This window comes from Hemicordylus capensis, chromosome 1 (assembly GCF_027244095.1).
Source record: "Hemicordylus capensis ecotype Gifberg chromosome 1, rHemCap1.1.pri, whole genome shotgun sequence".
NCBI classification, from domain to species: domain Eukaryota; kingdom Metazoa; phylum Chordata; class Lepidosauria; order Squamata; family Cordylidae; genus Hemicordylus; species Hemicordylus capensis.
In genome coordinates, this window is record NC_069657.1 from 14,857,564 (window position 1) to 14,877,007 (window position 19,444).

A 19,444-nucleotide genomic window follows, 5' to 3' on the forward strand; every position below is an offset into this window, starting at 1 on the left:
AGAGGTCTGACTCAATATAAGGCCTCTTCCTATGTTCCCGTGTAACCTTGGGTCCCCAGGTGTTGGACTACAACTTCCATCATCTCCAGCCGCAATGGGTTTGCCAGGGATGGTGGGAATTGTAGTCCAACAACTTCTGGGGTCCCAAGGTTGGGGACATCTACCTTAGGGGAAGAACATTTTGTTTATTTGAGATATACCCCATCTTTCCTCCATCATGGAACTCAAGGCAGTGCATACATGGTTCTCAAGCGGTCACACATCCAGGGACTGGCTGCACCTAGACCAGCTTATTTTCACCTATGTGTCCTCAGACCAGCACTGTCTTGTTGCCACTTGAGGCGAACCCAAGCCCAGCTCTCTGACACCTCCTCTCTTCTCCCTCTATGGCCTCACCTCCCAAGGCATGCTGCTGCTTTGAGTTGCTGGCCAGCCGGGCAGCGTACATCTAGCTCTGCCTGCCGGCCGGCTTGCCTCTCTCTCACCATTACATCATGGCTCCAGCAACAGCTCTCTCTCTCTCTCTCTCTCTCTCTCTCTCTCTCTCTCTCTCTCTCTCACTGTCTCTCTCCTCCAGCACTAAACTTGTCCAGTTTGACTCCTCTCAAAATGGAGGAAAGGAAATGTTGTGGACAGGCTTGGGGCTGGTGGGAGAAGGAGAGCTGGTGCAGGAGCAGCACTACGGGCGATGAGGAGCAGCCGGTGGGTGGAACCTACTGCTGGATGCACACTGCTTGGTCTGCAACAGCAAGCAGTGGCGGTCCCCAGAACATGAGGCTGGCAAGGGGGAAGAGGGGCTGGTGAGACAGGGGTGGGGCCAATAAGGGGGGTGGGATAGGGAGAACAAGCCCAGGGGCAGCAGCAGCATGAATGAGGTGAAGGTGGCTGCCTCAGGCAGAATGGGTGGTGCCCACAGTGGGGGTGGGACAAGACGGGGTGCTCACATACATCACTTGCTGCCTGAGGCCCCTCCCTTCACATGGCCTCGTGAGAGAATTGCCCCTGTCTTAGACCATGCCCTGGGAATATGTAGGCTCAAGTAGAGGGCAAGGTCTAGAATGCGCTTCCCACACTTGGCAGTCCAAGGTGGAAAATCTGGAATCAAAAAGAAACGAATCAGAAAGTCTCCAGAGGTTCCAACACTGAGAGTCCCCCTCTACCACATTTGGCTATTGTACCCAAGAATAATGAAATTAGAGCTTCCCCTTCTCTGAATGTTTTTAAGAAGGACCTGAAAACATACCGGTTCAGCCAGGCTTTTAGTTTATCGTTTTAAAGCTTTCACGTTTTTATTTGTATTTTTAAATTGTTTTAATTGTGACTATGTTTTAATGGTTTTTAGATTGTGAACTGCCCAGGGACTTTTTTGTATGGGGCCGTATAAAAATGAAAGAAAGTAAATAAATAAATACATCAATTTGTAGGAAGGTTCTTTATGCCATTGAACAGATGGCTGGCTATAGAGTGTTTTTTTAATCCCTTGATTGTTTTGGTGGGTTTTATGGATGGATTTGTACAAACAGACCATTATGATGAAATGATTTGGAACTTATAGGCCACGAGGAAAATACTTCTAGCTAGTAATTGGAGAAGGAATAATCCCCAAGCTTTAAAATGCCTGTTTTCTAAGATACGGAGAATTGTGGAGGTGGTGGGATGGATTTAGTATAATCATCTGAGAGAGTGTAGAAAATTAATTGAGACATTTCTGTAAGCTTTGTCTCATGTTATTAATTTTATGAAAGTGAAATATAATGTCAACTTGACTGTATGTAGGCTATTCACTTTAATTAACATACAATTGTATGGGCCGGTTCAGACTTGGATCTACCTAGCTTCAGAACCTAGTTAACCTAGTTATTTTTGAAACTCTGGTTAAAATAAGCCAGGGGTGCTCAGTTTGAACACAACAAGCTATTCAGATTCTAATTCTAAACCAGAATCAAACACTGAAATCTTCCTCCCCTTGTGTGTAAGGTTGGTGGGAACAAGAGACAGGGCCTTCTCAGTTGTGGCTCCTCAGCTCTGGAATGTAGAGATGTGTGAACAGGTTCAGAAACGAACCTGTTCGACATCGAACCGCTTTTGTTCGATGGCTCAATATCGGACTGAACCCCTCCCGGTTCGGTTCGCTATCAAGCTAACCACCCCCCACCTGACCTGTTCAGGGGGTTCGCAAGTTAAAACTTTTTTTTTACATTTAAAAAAAACAGAAATAGAACTAGCCGCTGCTGCTCCAGGGGCTTATCTGAGGCTGAGGGGGGCGGGATGGTCTCTAAAAGTTTCCCCTCCCTCTGGTGGCCTTCATTATTTTCCAAATCGCCCGGTGACCTGACCATGCAGAGGCCCACTGGACATGTGCGGCAGCCTCCAAAATGGCCACTGCCACGGGGGTGAGGCCCGGAACAGGCCAAAGACTGCCCGAACTGGGCGATCTGGAAAATAATGGAAGCTGATGGGGGGAGGGGACACAAAACCAAACATGCCCAGTCTGAGTACGGTCTGGACTAGATCCATACCGGACAACCCAGTTTTGTGCACACCTCCTACTGGAATGCCATCCCAGAAGAGCTTTGCCATGCTCCCTCCCTTAGAGTTAAAAAAAACCCTGATCTTAAACTTATTTGTTTAGAGAGGCTTAAAAAAAATTTAGTACAGCCTGATGTGTGTTAAAAAATTTAATTGGCTCTCTTTAACATAGATAAATAAAGGGCTCACAATATACAAAGAAAACAATCTAGGAGCTTTACGTAGGTGGGAGGCATGTGACTGGCCTTCTAGCTCGATGTTTCACAAGCTTGGGTCCCCAGATGTTGTTGGACTATAAGTTCCATCATCCCCAGCCACCATGGCCAAAGGTGATGATAGGAGTTGGAGGAGAGCTGGTCTTGTAGTAGCAAGCATGAATTGTCCCCTTTGCTAAGCAGGGTCTGCCTTGGTTGCATATGAATGGGGGATTACATGCATGAGTACTGAAAGATATTCCCCTTAGGGGATGGGGCTGCTCTGGGAAGAGCATCTGAGGTTTCAAGTTCCCTCCCTGGCAGCATCTCCTGGTAGAGCTGAGAGAGACTCCTGCCTGCAACCTTGGAGAAGCTGCTGCCAGTCTGTGTAGACAATACTGAACCAGATGGACCAATGGTCTGACTCAGTATGTGGCAGCTTACAATGTTCCTATCTGGGGACTCAACCACTGTTCTAGTGCCATCTTATTTCTGCAGGCCATGCAGATTCTGGACTTCTGTGTGAATATCCCAGCTTGAACTGGCTACAGTTGCTTCCTCTGACCCACAAAGGAAGGAATGGATGCCTGATCCTCATTGCTCCCAGTTTAGGCCTTGCAATACCAGGTGGAAAGAGGTGCAGCTCAGAGCTTGCACTGTTGGCATTTGATCTTTATCTTTGGTGTGTGTGTGTGTGGTGTTCTTTGCTTGCAGGAGCTGCTGACGAAGCTGTCTGAGCAAAGCAATCTCCTTGATTTCATTGAAATGTACGTGGATGAGGTGCAGCCACAGTCGGGAGAAAACCCCATTCTAGGATCCCAAGCGAGGTACAAAGAAGTAACCTAGATAATAAGTAGCTGCAAGGGAACTGCAGGGCTTTTGGAATAGGGAGAACCATTTTGAAGAAGTTTGTTAATAAGTAGCTGCAAGGGAACTGCAGGGCTTTTGGAATAGGGAGAACCATTTTGAAGAAGTTTGTTAATAAGTAGCTGCAAGGGAACTGCAGGGCTTTTGGAATAGGGAGAACCATTTTGCAAGAAGTTTGTGGCCTGTTTTTAAACAGTACCCCCACCCCCACACACACAAATCCCAGAGAAGGGAAAGGAGGTAGAAAGCTCTTTATACTTCCTGCCTTTTGTGCATACCTTCCTTCTTTACAAAATGTATACTGAAATGAATTGATACGTGGGACACAGGGCCGCCGCTGAAAACGGCACTTGACCTTAGCCAAAAGGCTGAGAAGCTGCCGAAAACTGCATCCCTGCATCTCCTTCTGCCTGCCCTCCCACTAATGTGTAGAGAAATAAAAGGCTAATGTGACATCCTCACAGTAGGAGTTTCCCCATCCATGCACCAGTTCATTGGTTGCCACTTGCCACCAGACAGGAAAATCCCCAGTGCAATGGCATCATAGCATTTCATTGTGTATTCCTAGGTGTTACCAGGGGGAACAGAGAGGAGGCACAGGGTGGGATGCTGTTTCCAGTGGTCACCGTGAGGCCTCCAGATTGTCCAGTTCTGGCCTCAGCAAAAGGAGGAGTGGGAAAGCATGGGGGAGGGGTTTAATAGATTTTTGTTCTTGTTTAGTCTTTCTACACACACACACACAACTCTGGAGCAAATTTCTAGTGAAAATGTCTTGTTCCGAATTAAAGTCCTGTCTATGTGCAAAATTGTAACTAGGTTTGCTAACTAAAAACTGCAAATGAAAAATGATACATGCAGAATTTAAATCTGAATGGTTTAACAGTCTTAACTGCATTTTCTTCCAAGTCCCACCCCACAAATATACTCCCAAATACACATTTTATGATATCAGAATATTGTATAAAGTTAAAACACACATACACTCACACGTAGCTTCTGGCCACAAACCAGCACAGAGCTTCATCCATGTAAGCCCATTGAAATTAATGAATTTAAGTGTGTTGGATTTTTACTCCTGAGCATTGCTGGCTCCATGGCTTTGCCATTTCTTGTTTTGGAATTTTAATTTAAAAAAAGATTTGAATCATGAATGTTTATCAATAAAAACAAAAACATCGGGATACATGAAAGCCAGATAGAAGGGAGAAGATATTTTCTTGGGGTAAACATGAATCTGTGAGAGGCTTGGTAAGCATACTTTCCCCCCAGAGGATCGGGTTTTTCTGTTGGAAGTGCGAAATGTGCTCCCAGACAACACGTCCCGCCCCCCAGAAATCCCACAATGCACCACGTGAGTCCACTGTGCATTGTGGAGATCCTCCCAGCAACGGATGGGCGCCCAGTGTGTCCCGCAGAAAGCAGCCAATGTTGACACACCATCAAGTAAACCCAGTTAAGGCAGTGTGCCCTCCCTGAACCTCATTTAAGAGGTGGGCTCCCTCGGTGGGTTTGCCGCTGAGGCGCTGCCAGGAGCTGGTCCATGCCCATGGGTTCCCATGGCCAGTCACGCCCACTCTTAGCTGCTCTAGCCCGGTCTTGGCTGCTCATGAGAACAGCCTCATTCTGTGAGACTGGAAACGAATTAATCCATGCATTCATTCTGATGCAAAAGCATCTTTCCAGGTGTTACATTCTACTCTTGGATCACATCAATTCAGATGAGGCTGCAATCCCAAACCCTGCTGCTAAGTTCATGGATGCCCCGGCTCAGATCACTGTTCCAGCATGGGATGGCGGCAGTGCCTCTCTTTCCCATGCGACTTGAGGAGTGCAAGAAGTTCTGAGCCACGTGGGAGAAGTCAACCCTGGGGCTCTGCCTGGGGTCACCTCTCTTGGAAAGGGGGCAACCCTGGAGTTGAGAGGAGCCGTAGGCTGGATTCCTCCCACTGGGCCTGGGCTTCTCATATCACTTTCATGACATGGGGAAGGGTGGATCCCACACTGCACAGTGTAAGAAGGGGCCTCAGTAGATTCTCTTGAAATCCATGGGACTTAAGGCCTCTTCAGACCTTTGAAAAAAGGATAGTGTCCTTGTGTATGCTGTCCAAAATGGGTCTGGATCAGTGCTTCCTGCAGCAGGGATTCCCAAATGTTGCTGACTACAGTTCCCAGCATCCCCAGCTGCAACAGCCTTTGGCAGGGGATTATGGGAGTTGCAATCAACAACATCTAGGAACCCCTCTTACAGGGAACACTGGACCGGATGTCCCACCCTCTGGTGGCACTCACCCTGCCTGTGCCGCTCATGATTACTGTGTTGGTCTGGAGAGGCAAATGCTGTAGGCACGCTGGCTGGTGTTTCCGTGATCAGCAGCCTTCCGATCACAGAAGTGCCTGCAACCGTGCTTATGGTGTTTGGCTTTTCAGACAAACAACATAACCTTGAGCAGTGCCAACAGGGGGATGAGTGATGCGCTGGGGGGTGAGACATTGCAGCCCACTTAGGGGGGCATACATTAGTACATTGTCCTTTTTAAAAATGCCTGAAGAGGGCTGTAATTCCAAGGAAATGTGTTTGGGATTTCAATTAATGCTCAAAATTTGGGTATTTCCTCACTGGGTAGGTTGTATGCCTTGCTGTAGACAGTGTCAAGGACACATTTTGCTTTTCTCTCTCAATCCTTTCTTCTCCTTATAATGGCTGTTAATGATACAAATCCAGCCACCAGACACCCTCCTCAGGAAATGAGCCCCGTGCCCTGATTCCGAAGGACCGAACAGGTGACAAGTGGCAATTCTTGCAAGAAGAATTGCTCTTCAAGATGAATCCCCCTCACTGTCAGTTTGCTGAAGCTCCGGTTAGTATGTAATATTCACTCCTTCATAGGAGTTCATATGAAAGTCAAAGGCTTTGTCTGTACTGTATAATAATAATGATGATATTTGTTATTCATTGGCTGGAGATAATCTCCCTGCCCCCACCCCCCAAGCATAGATGGTAGTCTAAAGGTGTTATAGTCCATGGTGTGTATAATCATCCTAATAAAAACACACTATTTCTGTTCCAATAAAGGTGGGAGGTCATGCATTCCCTCCTCTTTCATCTCATGTGCATTTTATCTTCTGTACTAGGGGTGTGCAACTCTGGCCCTCCCGCTGTTTTTGGCCTACAACTCCTCTCATCCCTGACTATTGGCCACGGTGACTGAGGATGATGGGAATTGTAGGCCAAAAACAGCTGGAGGGCCGGAATTTCCACACCCCTGAGTTGTACCATGGTTTACTCTAACCATGGTGCACATTAAAGTTTACTTTAACCCTGGTGTCGCATAGGGGTGGTCCAACTTGAGGCTCTCCAGCTGTGGTTGGTCTACAGCTCCCATCAACTCCAGCTGCAGTTCGATGCCAATTTGTCTGGGCATAGCCCACTTGCGCCTCAAATGTTTATGCATCCGCCATCTTGAATTGGGGTGGATGACATCATCACAAACTATGTCATTGAGGTTTTCCCATGTGCTCCTATGGCTGTAGCAAATTTGGTTCAAATCGGTTAGGCGGTTCACAAGTTAGCCCACTTGCGCCTCAAACGTTCACGCGTCTGGTTGGGGTGGATGACATCATCACAAACTATGTCATTGAGGTGTCCCTATGTGTCTCCACAACGGTACCCAATTTGGTTCATATTGGTCCAGGCATTGCACAGTTGATAGTGGGGGACACACGGAATGTCAGGTGATAAAAGCTTAATGGAAAGTAGGCTTTAAAAAAGCATGATATCAGGTGCTTGAGCAGTGCTTACTGCCTTGAAAAATTGGAACCCATGTTAGTAGAATTTCAGCCTATGTAGATGCATGCTCTGTGCTGCCCTGAGCCATTTTTGGAAGGGCGGTATAGAAATTGAATTAATTAATTAATTAATTTCCGGGTCGTCAAGGTCTGGCATTACAGGCCACCTATTGTCCTAGCAGGAAGCCTAGTATGGATGTCTCCCCATAGCTCCCTGGTCCTCTTCCTCCTTGCTTTTGCTGCCTGTTCACCTCACCCTCTGTCATTGGGGCGGTGATGTTGATTGGAAGAGGGTAAGCAAATGGACAGCAGGGACTGTGGTGAGGAGGTGGACCTCTCAGGTAGGGACTCCCTGAGGATATCTCTCCAAGGCCCCCAAATGCCTGAAGCCAGCAATACGCCAATGCTACCCCGTAAGCCAGGACTACAGGGTTTGGATAACTTCATGGAGGAGAGGTCTATTGACAGCTACTAGTCGGAGGGCTGTAGGCCACCTCCAGCCTCGGGGGCAGGATACCTCTGGGTACCAGTTGTGGGGGAGTAACAGCAGGAGAGAGGTCATGCCCTCAACTCCTGCCTGTGGCTTCCAGTGGCATCTGGTGGGCCACTGTGTGAAACAGGATGCTGGACTAGATGGGCCTCCTTGGGCCTGATCCAGCAGGGCTGTTCTTATGTTCTTATGTACGCACTCTGTTTCCATGCACCGGTACAGGGTCTTTGTGGGCATCACAGATGCAGGACTTCCACTGTGAGCAACTTTCAAGCCAGTGGCTAAGAGTAGACCCCACAATGTCCAGATTGTGACAGTGGTCTTATATAACTTTAAATTGGAGCAGCTACTGCTCTTCTTTTGTTTTGTTCTTTTGGAAGAACATTGTGTATTACCATGATTTTAATCTGAAGCATTTGTCTAAACACATTTTGCTTTTCCAAATGTTAGATGGCTACCAGAATAAATATTCTGCCCAAGGGTGCCACGTCTAATGTGAGAACTCCAACCGTTGAGGAGCTGAAAATGTACACGGCACAGCTTGGCAGTCTGAGCCAAGAAGCATCTGTTCAGACACAGGTATTAACGAAGTGCATTTTTCTCAGTTACATAAATGATCAGTGTGCCAACTGGACACGATCCAGCCTTGGCAGTCTGAAACCTCAATTTCCCCCTAAAAGTGAGTGCAACTTGGAGGCAGCGTTTGGAGTATCTGCTCTGACTTTTGCAGATCCAGGCTTGACCTCCGAAAAATTGCTGAGTGCCATATCTTTCTGCACTGCACATCCAGTTAAAATTAGGCATTATCCAGTTCAATTGAAGCCAACGGGGAAAAATTATCATGACTGGACTAAAATGGCAACTCCTCCCCACCAAATTCATCACTCCATTTGCAGATGGTGAAATCAGAGTGAATTTTTGGGTAGGGGAGGAAAAGGTGTGAGGGGTGCAAAACTCATCAGATGCCTGGTGCTCTTCCCTGGGAGGCACCAGCCACTAGGTAATGTGTTGCTAGCTCCAGCATAGGAACATCGGAAGCTGCCTTATACCAAGTCAGACCATTGGTCCATCTAACTCAGTATTGTCTACTCTACACAGACTGACAGTGGCTTCTCCAAGTTTATCAGGGAGGGAACTTTGAACCTTCTGCAAGCAAGCATGTAGATACTCTTCCCAGAGCAGCCCCATCCCCTAAGGGGAATACCTTACGGTGCTCATGTGTAGTCTCCCATTCAAATGAAAAACTAGGTGGACCCTGCTTAGCACAGGGGACAATTGCTTGCTACCACAAGACCAGCTCTCCTCCCATCAGGCCAATTCCACCCCTTGCTAAAAATGATTGAAATAACTCCCATTCTCACTGTGAATGCAAAGGGCGGGGGGAGAATTGGGGAACACCCTCCCCCTTTTTTCTTGGCATGAATATTTTGAGGTGGTATTTCATGTGCAAACATTCATGCCAAAATGGGGTGGCACCTCGTTTATGGAATAGCCTCCCCAGTGAGACTCACCTGGCATTGTTGCTTTGTCTTTTTAGATAGCAGGTGAAGGAAGACCTTTCTCTTTACCCAGGCCTTTTAAAATAGGGTTTTTTAAGGTTTTTGAAACGTCTTTGTATTGTATTTTGTATTTTATTGTAAGCTGTTGTTTTGTGTCTTTTAATTGAATGTTGTAATGTTGGTTTTTTGTGAGTAGAGTTGTGAAACCCTGGGGGGATATTTGGGGGGAGGTGGCCTTTATTTCCGGGGGGGGGGGGAACCCAACAAAATAACTATGTTTTCTCCCAGTCCCCCACCCCACCCCACCCTCAGTTTTCCCCCCAGCCCTTCACACCTCCAATTGTGAGCCGCCCAAAGTACAATTTATTATGGGGCAGCTACCAAATAAAGTTGTTGTTGTTATTTCCATATAAACAACATGTTTTTCAGGGGAAACTTTGAAAAATTATCTCTCTCGCCCTTCCAGGAAAATGAGACAGGGGCAGTGCCCTTAAGCTTGGATCAGAAACTCCTTGAGCTGCTCCTGGCGATCAGCGGCTGCCTGAGCAACATGGAACAGATGTGGAACCCCTGTGTGCTCACAAGCGAAGAAGCTCCAGTGCAGCAGGTGCTTTGTGAGGTAAACACCAACGAGAGTGGCGATGGACTGGCCTTGTCCAGGCAGCGGTGTGAACTGCAATTCTGCATAAGCACAAACAAAGCACATGATGTGCAGTGTTCCCTCTAACAGGGGTTCCCAGATGTCGTTGACTACAACTCCCAGAATCCCCAAGCAAAAGCCATTGCAGCTAGGGATTCTGGGAGCTGTAGTCAACAACATCTGGGAATCCCTGTTAGAGGGAACACTGATGATGTGGTATTGTTTGCAGAATGTGGCCAGCCAATCACATTTGCAATATTGGCAGGAAGGGAGGAGAGGGAGAAGCAAGTCCAAAACCTAGAGAACTACTCCAAGTAGCTCAGGAGCTCCTGGTAGTTGTTGGGCCTGCCCAACAGGCAGTTGATGATATGGCTGTGGTCCTTTCGGGCCACCCAGAAAAATGAAAGTTCGCAGACACAAATTAAGATACAGGAGAACCCCGTTATTCACGGGGGTTCTGTTCGGTGGGTAGTGGTGTTCCGTTCTGTAGACCTTGTCAAAAAACCACAATGAGTATCCATACTCCCAGATAGTACTGACCACCCCAGCTGGCTCATGTATGATAGAACTTGTACTGTGTGCAGAGAGTTCTCCCTGGAAAGTAACAAGAACAGGTCCAAAATGGACTACTGGAGCATCATTTTTAGACCCCCTGTCAGTGTTCCCTCTAGTTTTTTAAATCTGTGCCCAGAATGGGTTTTGTTGTGGGTGGCAGTATTGAGGCAGGGGGTACTCACATGCCTTCAGAGTGGGGCCTTCCTCATTCAACCTGAGTTGGATCTAAAATTAACTGAGTGGACATTAAAAAAACTTGAGTGCACATGGACATGCGCACCCCTTAGAGAGAACACTGCTCCCTGTAGTTACGGTTTTAAATAGTTTTAATGTTTTAATTTTTGCTTTAGTCGGTTTTGTTTTGTTTTTGTACACCACCCAGAGACCTGAGTTTGGGGCAATATATAAATATGCTAAACAAACTGATCAGAGCTTTCAGCTACCATGACTTCTACGAAGACCATATCTCCTAGTCTCTTCCACCTCCTCTCTCAATTTCAGACTCTTTCTGTAGAGCTACAGAAACTTCATGCGGACATTGGCAATAAAAAGGATGATCTCTTGAAGTCCATCACCTCAGCTGGTGGAGACACTGATAGATTTTCCCAGTGTTTTAGCAGCTTGCAGGCTTGGCTCCAGATGACAGAAGCAGCAGCCGCCTCTAGGAGCAAATCTGTGAAAGCGGAGTTGAACCATTACAGTAATTATCAGGTATGGCATTGCTGAACGTTCATCTCTTATCAAGCTTCCTTAAGCCAACAACAATCTACAAAGAAGCCAATAATTCTGCTATATAAATGCAATAATACTGTACACCTAAAATCACAATTATATAATGGCACATTTATTATAAACTATAAAAAGTTGTTAAAAACATAAAATATAAATTAATCACTAAAATGTAGTTGACTTAAAAGACCATAAAATTATACAAACTTCCTATGTGATTGAATCCTATGATTAGGAACATAGGAAGCTGCCTTACACTGAGTCAGATCATGGGTCCATCTAGCTCAGTATTGTCTACCCAGACTGGCAGCGGCTTCTCCAAGGCTGCAGGCAGGAGTCTCTCTCTGCCCTATCTCAGAGGTGCCAGGGAGGGAACTTGGAACCTTCTGCATGCAAGCATTCACATCCTCTTCTCAGAGCGGCCCCATCCGCTAAGCAGAATACCTTACAGTGCTCATATCTCCCATTCAAATGTAAACAGGGCAGACCCTGCTTAGCAAAGGGGACACTTCATTCTTGCTACCACAAAACCAGCTCTCCTCCATTACTAGCATGATATGTCCATAGTCTTTTTTGAATTTGAATACTGATATCCAGAGTTTTATTTAAAGTTTTAATTTTAAAATTAAAATTAAAAAGTACTTACAAGCAGGTCTGGTAGCAGAACAGGTATGCCCAATGGGCAGGGCAGAAAATGCAATCATGTTGCAATATACGTGCGCGTGTGTGCACGCGCATACACACACACACATTTAGCCTCTACTCACAGAGGAGTTTGTCTGAACCAGCCCCTTAGTATATAGTTGGTTACCTCTGAGCTAAGCCACCTAATGGTGCAGCGGGGAAGTAACTTGCCTTGGGAGCAAGAGGTCGTTGGTTCGAATCCCTGCTTTTATGTTTCCCAGACTATGGGAAACACCTATATCAGGCAGCAGCAATATAGGAAGATGCTGAAAGGCATCATCTCATACTGCACGGGAGATGGCAATAGTAAACCCCTCCTGTATTCTTCTAAAAAAAACCCACATGGCTCTGGTCACCAGGAGTCAGCAGCACAACTTTACTTTACCTCTGAGCTAAATTTTATCTCCTATATGGATCATTAAATCCTTGCCCCCATAATGAGACCATCCCTGAAGCAAATTGGTCATGACACTGATTACAAAACTAGCCAATACTTATCTGTTTTTTAATATTTCAGGAAGGCATGTACTTCCATGACACTCTCTCTGTCCATGTGTGTATGAAGAATGATACTGATTAAACAGTGCCATTGAATGGCAGTTTAATTGTCCCATCATTCTGTCTAATGCATCTCTGGGTTCACTATGGGTTTTTCTGCTTGTCCCCATCACAGAATGAAATCAGGCAATTGTATGATGCACTGATTGAGAAAAAATCCACGTTGCAACAGTCCTTCAATGCAATGAGCGGGCATGGCATTTCCAAGCAGCTCCAGGTAATTAACTGATAGAGGAAGATAAGGGACAGTCTGTGCCCAGCACTGGACAATTCCACCCTAATTTCTCTTTGTGGTTTTGTTTTCCAAAATTGGAGCAATGGTTTGTTTCCCCTGAGGCATACAATGTGGGAGGGCTGGCATCTTTGTGCCCTATTTGTGGCCTTCCTGGAAGCCTCTGATTGGCTGCTGTTCGGAAGAGGATGCTGAATAGATGGTCTGATTCAGCAGGGCTCTTCCTTTTTTCTTTTCTGGGCTTTTAATTTAACATGTTCAAAGACAAAACTTATAACAATAAAAAGACAATGCAATTAGGGGAGTGCACAAAACAAGCTTGCCTGGTTTTGTCACCATTTTGAAGGCCATTTCGCGATGGCCATTTTGTACCGGGTGTGTTCGGATTTGTGTACCCCATACCCCCCCCCCCGGGGTTTTATTAATAACTCACTTCCGGGCCCGAGGTAATTTTGCCGCCCCCGGGGTGTGTGTGTGTGTGCTACCGCAGCCATGGGGGGGGGTCCTCTGAAGCTCCCCCTCCCCCCATTGGACTTCCCTTGATCTTTTCCAGGCCTTTCCAGCTCTCTCCTGGTTTGTGATAGCCATTTTGACGGCCTTTGTGCATACGCATGGGCTATCTGCATGCCCTGTCTGAAAAAGACCTGGGCATGCAAAATTACCCCGGGCCCGGCAGTGAGTTATAATTTTTTTTAAAAACCCTTTTCAAACCCTGGACCGGCTCCAAGCTGGCCTGGGGGGTGGGGTTTCAGCTCGAGTTCGAGCCAAACTGGGCCTGGTATGGCTCGAGAGCAAACCCTCAAGCCGGCCCAGTTTGATGATGATGATGATGATGATGATGATGATTACATTTATATCCCGCTCTTCCTCCAAGGAGCCCAGAGCAGTGTACTACATACTTAAGTTTCTCTTTCACAACAACCCTATGAAGTAGGCTAGGCTGAGAGAGAAGTGACTGGCCCAGAGTCACCCAGCTAGTTTCATGGCTGAATGGGGATTTGAACTCAGGTCTCCCTGGTCCTAGTCCGGCACTCTAACCACTACACCACAGGTTTGCACATCCCTAAATGCAATGGATAACATCCGAGTAGTAAAAAAAATTTTCATCTTTGACAGAAATATATTATTACAGACTTTCCAAATTTGAAAACAAATAATAAAAGTATTAAGTGCAACTGTAATAAGTACAGTTATTAATATAATATTATATATATTATAAAAGAAAAATTTATTTTAATCATTCAGGTCTGGTATAATTTTTCCTACATATATCTAAATAATTTTAAAATGGCATCCAGTGTTATAAAAAGAAACACCAATATCTTTGGTACATAAAAGGCTTTAACTGAGAGGGATATAGAAGCGTCTCATTGAGATTTTTTGTTGTAAACCACCCAGAGACGTATGTTTTGGGCGGTATAAAAATATGTTTTATTATTATTATTATTATTATTATTATTATTATTATTATTATTATTAATGCCTTTAATTCATCTTGGATAACATAGGAAGCTGCCTTATACTGAGTCAGACTCTGTTCCCATCTAGCTCAATATTGTCTACATTGACTGGCAGTGGTTCTGCAAGGTTTCAAACAGGAGTCTCTCCCAACCCTACCTGGCGATGACAGGGAATGTACCTGGGATCTTTTGTATGCTAGAAGATGCCAGAAGTGTGCTCCCAGTCGACGTCTTGTGTAAAATCTGAGGTCAAGGGAGGAGGAGGGGAGAGTGATCATGTGTGAAGTGAGAACTGGATACGATGGGCACAGCCAACCCATGATCTGTCCCCAGCATTTTATCGAGAGTGAACAGGAAGCCGTCCTTCCCAACTCCCGCCTCTCACACACTCTCCCCTCCTCCTCCCTTGACTTCAGAGTTCACACAAATCGTAATAATACCAAGTGGGACCCTGTGTGGCCGAGTCATGACCCAGGCCACGCAGGGTCCCACTACTCAGGCACAGCAGCCTCCAAAATGGCCGCCAAGCCAGGGAATAGGCCCGGAAAGGCCCGAAGACGCCTGAACCGGGTGAAATTTTTTTTTTTTAAATTAAGGCTCATTGAACCGGACCGGACCGAATCAGTGGATGGGGGGCATTCTGAAGAGGGCCAAAACCAAACTCGTACACGGTGCGGTTTGAGTTCAGTTTGGTTGGTGGTTTTGTGCACATCCTTACACTCTATGTGGGGCTGTCTTGAAAAGCATTCGGCAACTATAATTGGTGTAAAACAGTGCAGACAGAATGTTAGTGTGAGTCTCCAGATATATATTTGTACAGTATATTACTCTTTCTGTTGGATCTGCATTGGCTCCCCAGCTGTTTCGGTTTCCATTCAAGCTGCTGGTAGTTACATTTAAAGCCCTATATAGTTTGGATACCTTAAGGACTGCTCTTGCCAAGTTATTCTGGCTGCCCATTGTGGATGGGCTGTGCTTCACATGCCAGTATTGATCGAGACTCAGTTGGTGTACATGTTTGTCAGGGCCTTTTCGGTTGCAGCCCCTGGACTCTGGAACTTCCTGCCACAGCATGTTTGTGATTCTCCCTTCCTGCCAGGCTTCTGTTCAGCACTAATAATTGATTAGAGGAAGCCCCTGTAGATGAAGCTATAATTCAGGGGTTGTCAAACTCTTTTGCGGATCCTTCACCTTGCGGATCCTTCTCCTGCCCAGAAACTAATAATGGCTGTGTAAAACTGAATCATTTCATTTTTCGTTCAGAAAATACAAGCCTGCGAGTTGGAACTGAAACACTTTGAGACACAGGCAGCAAAACTGAGAGATCACGGAGAAAGACTTCATTTGCCTGTCACACTCATCCATGAAGCTTATAAACTGGAGGTAAAATTGCTGAACAACATTAACAATGTAAAGATGCAGCATTTTCTGGAATGGAACCCAAAATGCAAATAAATAATAAAGTCGAGAAATCACCCAGGCTTTACCAAATCAATACCGAACTTGGTAACTGAGCTTTACCCAAGCTCAGTGTTGATAAATATTTAACTTTACACAACATCTTCTTTGTGAACCGTATATTCTGGGGTGGCCAACCTAAGGCTCTCCAGCTGTTGTTGGACTTCAACTCCCATCATCCCCAGCTGCAGCTGGGGATGATGGGAGTTGTAGCCCAACAATAACTGAAGCGCCTCAGATTGCCCATCCCTGGGATATTAGCAGAGGTTCAGTATAGTGGGTTGGATCTAAAAGGTTCCCTTCCGGATGTAGATGGTATCTTCTGCTCCCAGAAGAGCTGTTTTACACCTTGTCCTAGAACAGGGCTGTACAACTTGGGAAGATGTTGGACTGCAACTCCCATCATTCCTAACTATTGGCCACTGTGGCAGGGGATGATGGGAGTCGTAGTCCAACAGCAGCTGGAGGGCTGAGGTTGTGCAGTGGTTTTCTAGAATGTTGCACAAGAAAAGTGAAACTAAATCCAGAGAGGATTTACCGGCTGTCTCAATAGCCTGTGAGAAATCAAGCTGATTTCTCTAGCTTGAAATCAGGCTGGAGAACCCGCTTATTAGCACGTTGTGATTTCTTATGCAATCCCTTGCGTAAGCCATTTTCAGAACAGCACTCGCTGCTGTTTTCCTTCTCCTGCCACTACAAATATTCTGCTCATGGGACTTTGGCTCCCACCCATGGCAAACACACAAAGACAAACATGTGGGTATTTATAGGATGGAGAGAATTCTCCCCGCCCCTACCCAGCTGATGCTCTTATTGGTGCATTCAAGAAATAGCAGACAACAGAAGGTTGATAATATGTCTTGAGAAATAAAATATGCAGTACTTAATTGAGGCTGGAATGAACTGAGAATGAATGTTCATGAGATAGGAACATAGGAAGCTGCCATATACTGAGTCAGACTATAGGTATATCGAGCTCAGCATGGTCTTCACAGCCTGGCAGCGGCTTCTCCAAGGTTGCAGGCAAGAGTCTCTCTCAGCCCTGTCTTGGAGATGCTGCCAGGGAGGGAACTTGGAGCCTCAAATGCTCTTCCCGGAGCGGCTCCATCCCCTGAGGGGAATCTCTTCCAGTGCTCACACTTCTAGTCTCCCATTCATATGCAACCAGGGCAGACCCTGCTTAGCTAAGGGGACAAGTCATGCTTGCTACCACAAGAACAGCTCTCCTCACCGGAGATAAATGGTATCAAATGGGATGCAGAGATATGATTGGCATAAGATGATGATATCTTCTTCTTCTTCTTCTTCATTATCATTAAATCGTGGGAGAGTGCCACCTTCCCCCCACTGCTGCCACCGCTTGCCACCACCACAGGAGTGGGGGCAACATCCCCAAACTGTTGACAAGCACCCCTCCCCCAGTAACTGTGTTTTCAGCAATCAGGGAAATGTATCATCCTCATCATTAGGTATATTCCACTAAGATCTGATTGTTGGCCAGCTCTTATGAATCGCATTAAGCAGAACACGCTCATTGGAATTTGTTTCATTCCTAGGATGTACTGGATGACCTTTGGGGGATCTTAAGAGCCAAACAGAGGGAACTAATATCTCCGTCTATTAGCGAACACCAGTATGAAGCTTTGTTGCATGGACTGTCACAGCTTGCAGAGCTGGGGCAAGAGAAAATTGCTCAGGTGCCAAATTTAAAAGCTACCAGTCGAACGAATTTGGAGTTTCACCTGAAAAATCATAAGGTAATTTTCCCCCCCCGTGCAAATAGAGAATAGTAATCCTTTCCCCTTCTGCATGGTACTGATGGATTTTTCAACATAGTCCATGAACAATAATCTGCAGTGTTTGAAGTAAAACAATGACAAAATTTATGTATTTATTCAATTATTATACCACCTTTCAAATAGCATACTAAGGCAGATTACAAAAGTTAAAATACAATAGAATTCCATAAAAAATCATTTAAAATCTTAAAATCAGTTAAACAGTAAAAACTATAATCAGTCATGTTACCACTTTTTCAATTACTATAGCCATAACCAAATTTTCAAATTGAGATTTTATATACCTACTGGCAAGAGAACATTTCCTACTCTAAGGTAATATTTTTACAAAACCCATAAATGTTATAGATAGTGCCTGAAATGTGCAAAATACATCAGTAACTTACCCCTGCTAACTGAGCAAAGAGACACCTGTTAAAGTGGTGATTCTCTTATATTTAGCGTGGGGAGAGCAACTGGCCCTATCCAACCCCAGCACAGCATCCCTCCAGTGGCCGTCACTGGTGTTTACCTTATGTTTCTTTTTAGATTGTGAGCTGTTTGGGGGCAGGGGGCCATCTTATATATGTGTTTGTTTTCCTCTGTAAACCACTTGGAGAACTTTGGTTGAAGAGCCGTATATAAATATCCATAGTAGTAGTAGTAGTAGTAATGGAATCAGATTTTTTGACATCATTTCTGATTCCGTTACCAATGTATTTTACATGTTTCAGACACTATCTATAATATTTAAGGGTGTTGTAAAATATGGCCTTAGAGTAGGCGATGTTCTCTTGCCAGTGGGTATATATAATACAAAGCTGAAAATTTGCTCATGGCAACAGTCATTGAAAAAGTAGTAACATGCCTGATAGGACTGTTTAGGTCAGTAAAGTCAGAGCTCTGATGTAAGAACTCCCACCCCCCCTCCGCCTGGCAGTCTCAGATTGCGGGTGAAGTGTCATCACATGGGAGAAGTTCTGAGCAGAACTACAATTCCCAGAAGCCCGCTCTTCCTCCCAGCAGCTACATGGGCCTACAAGGGAGATGTTAGTCGCTCCCGAAGATCGCTGCACTGCGCTGCCCCCACACCAGTGCGGGGTGGCCCTTGCCCTGTGATCTGATGCAGCCTGGTGGTGTGTGATGGGAGCTCCGACGTCACAGCTTCGACCTTACTGACCTGCACAGTTCTAATGCCTGATTCCGTTACCCTTGGAACTGCCCAAATGTTTCAAACCTCCATGTGCCAGAGCTCGGTTTCTTTTGTGCTCACACGCTCAGGCCTTTGTTGCATTTCAGAGCCACTGGAATGCCTCTGTCATGCACACTCTGCACTGAGAACCTCACAGTTCTCTTGGAAGCGGTTAGAGCAGGAAGACAACAAAGGGGTTTCTGTGATGACGGAACATACGGTTCAAAAGCCAAATCTTGAATAAACTGCAAACAAACAAACAAAAAGAACAGTAGCCGACGTCCAGAGCAATGCACCCCAAGTGAACAAGCAGTCTTGTGCTGGTGCAAAAGGATGGCTTAGTTGCTCTAAAAATGGTGGTGGCGCAAGGATGCCATTGCGCAACATGGAGCCATTGTGTCACACCCTGCCCACCCCCATCAATCTCCAGAGGATCGGTGTGATGCCCCACAACAGTGCTGGGCGGCACTTGCTGGCTGGTTTTGCGGGATGGGAGCTCCGACATCAGAGCTCTTGCAATAAATGCGCAACTGTTGCACAACCAGAAGCATGTGAGATGGGAGCACCGATGTCAGAGCTCTTGTGATAAATGCGCAAATGTTGCATAACCACAAGCATGCTTGTGGTGGCGCAACTCTAATCTGGAAGACTTGCATTTGGGGCAATATACAAATGTGTTAAATAATAATAATAATAATAATAATAATAATAATAATTATTATTATTTAGATAAATTTATAAATAAATTTAAATAAATAATTTTTTTTAAATATTATTAAATAAATAAATAAGG

General features: G+C 45.6%; 1 protein-coding gene across 8 annotated transcripts in view; it reads left to right on the plus strand.

Annotated features, from left to right (window-relative positions):
* Positions 1 to 19,444, plus strand: part of SYNE2 (spectrin repeat containing nuclear envelope protein 2) — a 368,664-nt gene that overhangs the window by 221,900 nt on the left and 127,320 nt on the right. For all 8 annotated transcript variants that reach the window (XM_053287390.1, XM_053287373.1, XM_053287409.1 and 5 more), the window contains 8 exons: positions 3,438 to 3,550; positions 6,313 to 6,448; positions 8,317 to 8,445; positions 9,832 to 9,984; positions 11,062 to 11,271; positions 12,647 to 12,748; positions 15,487 to 15,606; positions 17,238 to 17,438. In XM_053287390.1, coding sequence (XP_053143365.1) covers positions 3,438 to 3,550; positions 6,313 to 6,448; positions 8,317 to 8,445; positions 9,832 to 9,984; positions 11,062 to 11,271; positions 12,647 to 12,748; positions 15,487 to 15,606; positions 17,238 to 17,438 — 1,164 coding nt within the window. The remainder of the gene's footprint in view (positions 1 to 3,437; positions 3,551 to 6,312; positions 6,449 to 8,316; positions 8,446 to 9,831; positions 9,985 to 11,061; positions 11,272 to 12,646; positions 12,749 to 15,486; positions 15,607 to 17,237; positions 17,439 to 19,444) is intronic.